Source organism: Gymnogyps californianus, chromosome 10, assembly GCF_018139145.2.
Source record: "Gymnogyps californianus isolate 813 chromosome 10, ASM1813914v2, whole genome shotgun sequence".
Classification (NCBI taxonomy): domain Eukaryota; kingdom Metazoa; phylum Chordata; class Aves; order Accipitriformes; family Cathartidae; genus Gymnogyps; species Gymnogyps californianus.
The window spans coordinates 30,018,209-30,027,992 of NC_059480.1; the positions used below are offsets into that span (position 1 = coordinate 30,018,209).

Consider the following 9,784-nt stretch of genomic DNA (forward strand, 5'->3'; position numbering starts at 1 on the left):
TATTAAAAATACCCAGCAGGTGTCAGTGATTCTTTCCCTGCCCATGCTGAAACACTGCTTTCCTGGTCTTAGAGTAAAGGACAGTGGTGGCATGAGAACATGAACATAAAGTAGTCAGGTTATAACCTAGTTTTCCTCTCCAGCAGGCTCTGTCAGAGTGGGAACTGCTTCACTGTTTGGTGTAGATCGTTTAGCTGACCCAGGCAATTGTGCATCAACAAGGGTACAACAGTTCGACAGCTCTGTGACAGATACGACTGCGTGTGTGGAGTCTTAGTCCTGGGTCTGGGCTAGCAGTTCTTTGCCGATGGCCATTCCAAGGACCGGAGGGAGGTCCCCGTGCAGTTGAGCCACAGCTCTGTGTCCCTTCTGCTGCTCTCCCAAGGCGGGCCTACCTCCTGGCCGCTTGGTCAGGCTGGAGACAAAACAATACGTGGGTCTGGGTCCTGTTTTTTGCCTCACTCAGCAGACCCCCAGGCATAGCAGTGTTCAGAAAACATAGTGCAAATTCAAGTCAGCAGTTACAGACTAATCTGAAATGTTTGACTGCACCAGTTAGCAGACTGCAGGCAGTATTCTCAGTTCCTGTGCAAGAACCCCTGAAGCGTAACTTGTAGCATATTACAGTGAATGTTTTCTCACAAGGTAAAGTAAATCTGAATGATATGCTGCCAACAACGGTGCTGGCAAGGTCAGTATGCTACTGGCAATGGCATTTTTCAAGTGAAAAACAAAATGTGATATGCCATTTATTTCAAAGAAATGCTTTGAAATTGCTCAGTTATTGCTCAGTTTTGGAACCTAGCAGTTAATGTCGTCTTTGGAAACAGGCAAGTCAGTTTCTGGCTTCTGGAGAAAAAGTACTTCCCAGGGGTGTCAGTGCATACTTAGTACTATGTGTAACTAGGATGGTGGTCTTTAAAGGTAGCCAGAAACTTGAGGTATATCTCAGGCTGTCCTCAGAGCCAAGTCGCCCAGTACAAATACATATCTGGAAAAAAAGAAACTAACTGTGAAAATGAAATTGTACACACACATCCACAGCAGCAAAAGAGCTCACAGATGGGAAGAGTTTGTGTTTAGAATCTCAGGAGATCTGCTTCTTGCAATACCATTTATTCATACATAAAAACATAGAAGTAGTTGAGGGCAGTCTTTAATGTCGTTTCTGCTTGTTGTGTTTATCCCTGTCTTGCCCTGCTATGGGAGGGAGGAGAATATATGCGTACACGTGTACACACACAAAATTCCTTGCAGCTGTGCAGTACAGTGTCTTTGTATGTGAAGAAGCACTGTTTGAAAAAGGATCTGCAAGTTTAAGTGTGGAGTGAGAGGAGGAGGAGAAAAAGAGGGTCTCGATGGAATAGGGTATAATTCCCATGCAACTTGCAGATTTTTGCTTTTATGTTTGGATAATTGTTACTTGTCTTTCTGGTACACACAACTAATTAGAGAACTGAAACACTTTTAGAAATTCCAATGGACAGAATGATTAGGCTAGAGTTTAGAATTCAAACTTTAGCTCAGATCCCTGTAGCACTAACGCACAGCATTACTACTCACTGTTTATGTTGTCATTTAAAAAAAGGCCAATTGAATTCCTTTGTTGCCTGATGCATAAGACTGTTTTGGGAGTTTTATCAGTTACATCATGGAGAAGCGGTTGTTTTAGGTTATATTCATTTCAGTTAGCAGAGAAGTCACTCATCCAGAGTAAACATGGCTTTTTCGTAATGTGCTCGGCATCAGCTCATGGATATTGACAGGAACAGGAAAGCAGTTCTTGCAACACTTGGTAAGATATTTGAGAAACTAGTTGCCAGGTTTGCTTAATACTTAGTATAAAATGGTTGTTTCCTGTTCTAGCAGTATAGTGTGCCAGCAAAAAAAACCACCTTGATTTGGTATTTGCAGAGCTCAGTTTAAATACAAAATAAGTCATGATGCGGGCTGCTGTACTGCAGAATGAATGCTGTTTCAGTTGTCATTTTCCAAGTAAGTTTCTTCTAATCAGAACAGATTACTATGGGAAGTAGCAACAAATTTGACCATAAACTAAGTTTCTTGCTAGGAATTTTGGCCTTTGCCTTTAGAAAAAAAGATTTCAACCTATTACATGATCTCTGAGTTTTGTAATAAAAAATCAGTCCTAGGGATGTGATGTGCCTGCCTTTAATTCAGCTGTTTTCTCTGATCTGTAAGGCGCGGTGTTGATGATATGAATTCTGTCCATGCCTGTGAGCCTGCACAGGGAGGTTTGCCACTAATTTCCCTTAGAGGGAGGCCTGAAAAAAGTGTCCATAGTGATTAGGGAGTAAAACAGGAAATATGGGAAGATCCTCAGAGTAAAGTCTAATGACTTCAAAACAAAACCTCCTAGACAAAGAAGAGGAGAGGGAAACAGGAGAGTCACAGCAGAGAATGGGCAGAAAAATGGTGTAATTGCATGAGTACCACCAGTACCACCACCACCCATTCCTTGGGTGATCTCATTCAAAGCAATAGGAAGGAATTAGTTACAACATGCAACCCAAACAGCTTTTATGAGATCATTGAGAAGCCTTATGTGTGCAAAGCCTAAAACAGCTCATGAGGAAACAGAAGGAAAATATGCCATGACATCATTGCTTCTAAAATCAGCCTTCTTGTTTTTGATAGAGCCCCATTTTTTTTGTTCTCTGACTACAACTTTCCTATTGAGTAAACCCTAAGCTCATTCTTGAGTTACTTTTCTGATGACTCACAGGGGCATAGAAAGAAGGCTTGGGTTGTGCTGTGAGCATTCAAACAGCTCTGGCTCTGTGTCACTGGGATGCATGTTTAGTTGCTTAGGGCTTAGGAAATGATGACACATGAAAACAGGGAAATTGTCTGGCTTTAGCTTTGCACAGTGCAAAACAGCCAAAAAACAGCCAAACATTTTGTCCTGTACAAGAAGTCACATGTACTTAGGTCAGATCTGTAGCTATGCATACTCAGCTGTAAGCACAGAATAAACAACTGGAGAAACAGCAGGATTTAATTCGTAAAACAGATGAGCTGCATAATGCTGCGGAAAAGAGTAATTGATTAAAGTGTGACAATAAGTCTGCCTGGCAGCTTCTAACCAGTGTTATTTGGGCTTCTGTACTCTCTGCAAAGTGGCTGAGACTCAGCTTGGCGTTTTTGTGAGGCTGCCCCAAGTTAGCAGCAAGTGTTGGCTCACCCTTAGGGCCGCGGCTGCCAAGCTCTGGTGTTAATTCTCTGTAGTGTGAGGCAATGTGTGGCCTTCTGTACAGAGACTGGACATATTTATCATGTGACAGCCCCCTTCCCCATGTAAGATGACAGAAAAAAATTGAGCTGCAGTAAGGCTGAGCAACCTGCCTCATGTCACAGAATATCTGCATCGTAATCCATGTTCTCGGGAGGAGTGCATTTCTAAGCAGTCACTAGGAAATGAGATTTTTGAAGTTCCTTCCTGAGTCTGAGTTCTAGACATATTTCATTTGGAAGATCACAAAGGAGGATCTTTTAGAAGGGAAACTGCTACTTAAAGACATATGCTTAGAAAGGACAATGAGTTTAGACAGCGATATTCATCTATTGTCCTGCTAACTGTTAAGCACTTTATCTCTGGAATCATACCCCAGTCACCCGGTTCCTGTGAATATGAAATGACTGAATCAAGCTGAGGAGGTCAAAACGCTTTTCATATTTAAAACCTTGTAATCTTTTGTTATCTTAGAAGAGCAAAACTTCTAAAGTTCTTGAGAGATGGCTTTAGAGACCTGTGGAAGCTGTTTGAGTTGTCTGCTGATACCTCTTGCACTTTGGAGTATTGTTGTTAACATCCTACTATACTTCCCTAATGGGAAAGCTTCACATGCTGCCAGTTACCAGGTTCCCAACTACGTGTGGTATTTTGAAGGGATCTGTTTCTCAGGTGTGATGGTAAGTGTTGATTCTATGGATTTTTAACAAATTGCATTCTTCTGCAAGTAATATTGGGTTACTGTGCAGCAACATAATTGTGCTTTTAAAGAGAATATGGATTACTTTGGCAAAAACACTGCAGGCAGAAAAACTTGATGAAACTGAAAAAATGTGAACATACTGAATGACATGCTATGTATACTATTTAATTTCATGTAAGTGATTTTGCAGGGTTGATGATTGTTTTTTTTCTGCTGGCTTTTTGTTTATGTGTAATTTACGCTTGTATTATGGAGGCAGGCACTATGTTGATTTAATCCTCTATGGATGTTGAATTAGAGCTCTTTTACCAAAACAAAAGGAAACAAAAACTAAAAATAACTTCTCATAACTGTTCAGATGTTTTTAAAAGCTGTATGCAGTCCAGTATTTAGAGGACTGGATACAGTTCACAATGCATCAAGTGCCACTGTTGTTAGCCTAAATACAGAAGGTATTGTCTCACTGTGATTGGCGTAGTAGGATTTTCTCCATTACATTTGTAATATGCTCATCTGCAGTAATAAACTAACACAGAGTTGCCCACTGCTCATACTGTTCACAATGTTCATAAAGAACTGTAGCCGCAGGGGCAGAAAGCAGTTAGTTATGTAATGAAAGTGCATGCACACAATCAGTACTTAAAAAGGTCTCATCTGCATAAGTAAGGTGTCTTTATGAAGGTGCGGAACTGGGAGAGTTATTAAAACATGAGACATTCTTCTGAAATTGTGTATTCTTCCTAAGCAGAAGAAAAACCTTGTCTTTTCTAGCGGAGGAAAAAACTGTCAGGCAGAGAGTTTGAACAGAAAAGCATAGCTGAAAATCTGGGAAGTTAACTGCAACAGTGACATTTGTATTTTGAAGCATTTTTAACCTTAGGATTATTACCAATTTATTAAAAATGTATATATTATCCTGTTACAAACAGGGCAGCAGCATGTGAGAGGACAGTGCTGTGATTCAGAAACATTCCCTTTTCATATTTCCCCTTTCAAACCAGTGCCTCTCTGAGTGGCCGTTTGTGGTTCTGGAGTCCAAATCTTATTTATTGAAATGATTCTAGTATCAGGTTTAAATAATCCAATAGTCTGAGAAAAACAGTATGGTTACTTGACAGAGAAAGTAAATGAAAGTCCAGGTGAATTTAACAAAAGCTTGTACTACCGACTTTTTCTAGCATAACTGTGTTGGTAAGGAAGGTGATACCCTGATCCATGTAACTGTGTCAGCCAGAAGCTGTTGAACTGATGTGGTTGTATCAATAAAATATCCTTCTTTTCATTGGTATTGATTCTTTTACTTGTGAGCTTGGTTTTATTCTTTCAGCTTCACTGGTATAGCTGCGCCCACGCTAGTAACGCTTTGCTGTGATAGGAGACACTGAACTCTTGTCTTTCAGGTACATGAAATGAGCACAGTCACAGCCTAATAAAAACAGTGCAGTTCCGTGATGCACCTTGAGTAATTGTGCCTTCCTACGGAGCAGCTTTAAAATCTCAACAGAGCATAACAGATGCAGTCCCTACCTTCCACAGGCGAAGGAGACTTTGGTTTAATATCTGCAGTCATTTCACTGACTTTATAATGTCCCCTTATAGGTCCTTGTGCTGGCAGTAATTCTAATAACACTGGAGTGTAGCGTGTTCTATCGGTGCTGCCAGAGTGAGAGCTGTAACAAAACCTACAGGGTGAGTCTATCTTTTATTTTTGTGCATCTCTCTGGCATTTGTTCTGAGTGCCTTCCTGCTCCCGTGCTTCCAGCACATCCTTCTGCCCTCTCCGCTGCTCTGTTTCCACTTCCTTGCACAGAGAAGGATTCTATGTCGGGTTGAGAGGTCACAGAAAGTGTAGTTCCTTCCTTCTGATGCATAAGCAGGATGAACAAAAAAAAACTCAAAAAAAAGCCTTGTAAAATAAAATAAAATAAAATAAGACTGTAGAAGGCCTGAGAGTTTCAATGAAGTGCCCCAACTAAATAGCTTCATCCCCTTGCTTGTAGTATTCGGAAGTTATCTTTTCCAGTAATGACTCAATATACACTATCTGGAATGCAAACATGTTTAATGCGTCGTCGTGTTCCTCTAGCATTTTGGGAAACAATTTTGCAAAAATGCAAGTTTAAAAAAAAAAAAAATACCCAAACAATATTTAACTGAGAGTTGTGAAACTGTCTTAAACTCTGTCTTAATCTTTATTTTGTATGCGTATGCTTACTATTCTTCTTTCTGAATTTTGAAGATTGGGACAATCAAAAGTGAAATTCAACCCCAAGGAAGTAGCTAGGCAGGCTGAATGACTGTATTTGCTGTGGACACTGTCCCCACACAGTAATACTTTTCTCTCTTACTTCAGAGTTTTATTTCAATTGTGCTAGCCCTGCTTGGAGTTGCTTTCTCTGGATACAGTTGCATCATTTTTACCTTGGGGTTAATCCAAGGCCCCTTCTGCAATTCGTCAGGTGGATGGGATTATATCTTCAAAGACACTGCTGGAGGGTAAGAAACATCAATGTAACTCTTCTGGAAGAAACTGTTCATCAAAACAATAGTCAGACAAATTCTCTCAGAGTTTTACACAAAATGGCACCGTCTCTTGAACACAAGACCTATATTGGCAAGTGAGGTTTTCCACTTCTTGAACGAGCACCAGAATCCTCAAAGAACGGTATTTGCCTCCTTGTAAGGAAAGATTAAATGTAAGAATCTTTGTACTGATCAGACCTGAGGTCCATCTAGCTAAGTGTCCTTTACCTGGTGGTGGTCACAATCATGTGTAGTAAAGAATATAGGACTAGAGTGAGTGTAGATGGATACTTTCTCAGAATGTTCTCTCGAATTCCTCAAGTTTTTGGTTCAAAGATTATAGATGGCATTTTTATATTTAATAACTCAGTACGTTTCTCTAACTCCTAAAGCTCAATGAAGTCTGTGGTTTGATCACTGGTAGTTTTTGCATATAGCTGCTGTATCTCATAAAACACCTAAGTGAGGCAGACAAAGTGTTGTCCATGTCCCGGTCTCCTAGAGGCATGAAAGGTTTGATTCAGATCCGTAACCTGAGGCTGCTTTCACAAGATTTTACATTCTCCCTTTGAAAGATCAAAGTTTTATAAGACTTGAAAATTTCAAGTCGCATAATGCCAAGCTCTTCCAGCTGCATTTGAATGTACTGAGGATTAAATTCATCAGAGGATCACAAACAAGTTCCTTCAGCATTCAACAGCAGTAGTTCCTAAACTATGGCCTTCTCTGACTTAAGTCAGCTTTATTTTAAAACACTGAAGTGCATCCTGCAATCTCTGCTACCTATCACCAGCATTACCATCCCATTTGGAAATACAAAAATGAAAGTTTGAGTTCAACGTAAAGGGCCAAATGCTGAATAATGCACTCCAGATTTGGCTCAAAGCATTTCAGTTATGAATGTTTAGAAAAAAAGCAACTGACACTGAGCAAGTGAGTCTAACAGGTTCTTGCAATTAACCTCCAGGCTATAGCATGTCTCACATTTAAAAGGGCACAAGTCAGTTGTGCACATTATGATCCTCAAGGATGCAAAGCATGGCTCTAGAACAACTGGAAATTGCACACGATGATGCTTACCTCAGCTTTGCCATTTAGGCTGCATGCACTGGTTAGAATTATGGCGTTTGGATGTTCCTGCTCTCTGCACGGTACTGATATCGGCTGGACTTAACCTAAAGCTGAAATTAAATCAATAGAAGGAAAATTCCCATTTTAAACTTGGCTTCTGCCATTTGAAAAAATGGCAGTGTCTTTCTAGCACTTGCATGTCTTAACAGGGAAACTAATGAAGCAGAGGTATTTGAGGAGAATAAGTCTCTTCACTCAGCTGAGTTTGACAAACCTATGCAGGAGTTATGCTGGTGTAGTGGAAGACTAGAGTCTTGGTCCTAAACTTGAAGCATATAAAAGCCCAATAAGGTTTTTCTATATATTATAGGTAAAATAATGTGTATTCAAATTGAATTGCACCCACCACATTTAATTTACTTCACATTGCTGTTTCTCTAATAGGTACCTCACAGATTACCCTGCTTGGTCTCGGTGCACCGAACCTGCTAACATAGTGGAGTGGAACGTCATTTTACTCTCCATTCTGATAGCTCTTAGTGGACTGCAGTTGATCATCTGTTTTCTCAAAGTGGCTGCTGAGTTGAAACGGACACTCTGTGGGACCTATTCTGTTTTTGTCCAGGTAACAAAATATCTGAGGTAATTTCTTCAGCATTTCCAAGTCAGTTTAGCTTCAGCAATTTCTGTCAGCTGAGGACCTACCCTTTTGGTTTATGCATTCTCTATGCTGCTGCATTTTTATTACCAGAGGATACGTACTGATAATAAATCTACTGTGTTTGATTCATCCACTATTTCCTTGTGGTATACAGGGATTGGTGACTGCTCACTCTGACCTTTAAGGTTAGGACTGAGAAGAAAAAAATGTGGCTGGGAATTCGGCACCAATGCTGAGTCCATTACTCCTATGTCAGCAGAGGTTTCTGAGCACCTTTCTTCTAGCATTTGATTTAAAGTCATTCTTATCAATGTGTGGGTTTCACAGCACACAGAAGAAGATGGAAGAGGTAATATGTAGCAGTCGTGACCTAGGCATCAGTTTTTACTATGTTTTCAGTAGGTTATTGAAACAATGACTGAGAGGGCTCTGCCTTGGGCAGAAGAATTAGTTGGAACCCCAGAGCTCAAGTGACTGATGCTGCTAACCTGCGTGCTGGTATGAAGCGGTGTGGTTCAGTGTGGCATTCAGTTTCCCCAGCTTTGGAGGTAGGGTGAAATTAGACATGCTTACCCCTCCCTGTCCTTCTGCACCGGGATCAAGGAGCCCTCACGGGTTTTATGTAGCCAACTATCTCAGTGATGACAGCACGTTTGAGAAAGATTTCTAATTAGGAAAAGCAGCAGCCGCCAAAAGCATGCATGCACACACCCCCCCACATATACACATATGTATATGTACACCTGCACACAGACACACAGAGCAGGGTTAGTTCTGTCATGTAAGTGGGAAAGGTTGAACAGGGAGAGCAGGTAGGATGGCAGTGCCTCTGCAGCATGAAGTCTCCTGACCAGTGCAGGTCGGCCAGGGGAGGGGAACTGCAGGTGCCACGAGGGCCTCGGGCAAGCAGGCGAGGAAGCCCTCCTTGTAGGAATTTACTGTAACAGCAACCTGTGATAAGGTACGGGCCTGAGGGAATTTCTCTCAAAACATTCTGCTCGCCAGTGAAAGAGCCTCATCAGCCTGGGACCCAGCCCAGCTTCCAGTGAAGACAAAAGCAATACTGTCAGCTTGTCCCTGGGCGCAGAGCAGGGTCACCCCTGGAGCTCTGAGTGTGTGTCGGATTTAGATTGGATGTGGATGTTGAACAGTCGAACACCTTCGTATTAACTTGCGTTGAAAAAAAGAGGGCAACTACTTCCTTCCTTTTTTATTTGCAGGCTGGGATTCTCTGAAAATGGCAAGGAAATCTTCACTGCTTCTCCCCCAGCCCCCAGAAAAAGAGAGAAATGGCTTCTCCAGCATTTACGATGGTAGATTTGGGTGCTGCAAAGAAAAATGAAACCCTTGTCTTAAATCTTTGTCTCTCGTGTCTCTCTGTTTTGGATGAAGTTATTTGAACTGTTTGACATCTACATTTTTCTAGTTGTTTTCTAACCTGTCCGGTTGTTCCTGGCAGTGACTCTTCATTTTTTTACTCTCCAGCTTGTTCTGACAATAGGGAGGTTTGAATACCATGGAACTGCTTTTGTATTGAAATAACTTTTTTTAAAATAAACTGCTGTAAAACTGC

General features: G+C 41.1%; 1 protein-coding gene across 1 annotated transcript; it reads left to right on the forward strand.

Moving 5' to 3' along the window:
• The first annotated feature begins 3,500 nt into the window (after positions 1–3,500).
• On the forward strand, positions 3,501–9,784 carry TM4SF18 (transmembrane 4 L six family member 18). The gene is made up of 5 exons (XM_050902395.1): positions 3,501–3,933; positions 5,556–5,645; positions 6,310–6,452; positions 7,995–8,175; positions 9,432–9,784. Exons 1-5 carry the CDS (start codon positions 3,757–3,759, stop codon positions 9,444–9,446), a joined length of 606 nt encoding a protein of 201 aa, XP_050758352.1. The 5' UTR covers positions 3,501–3,756; the 3' UTR covers positions 9,447–9,784.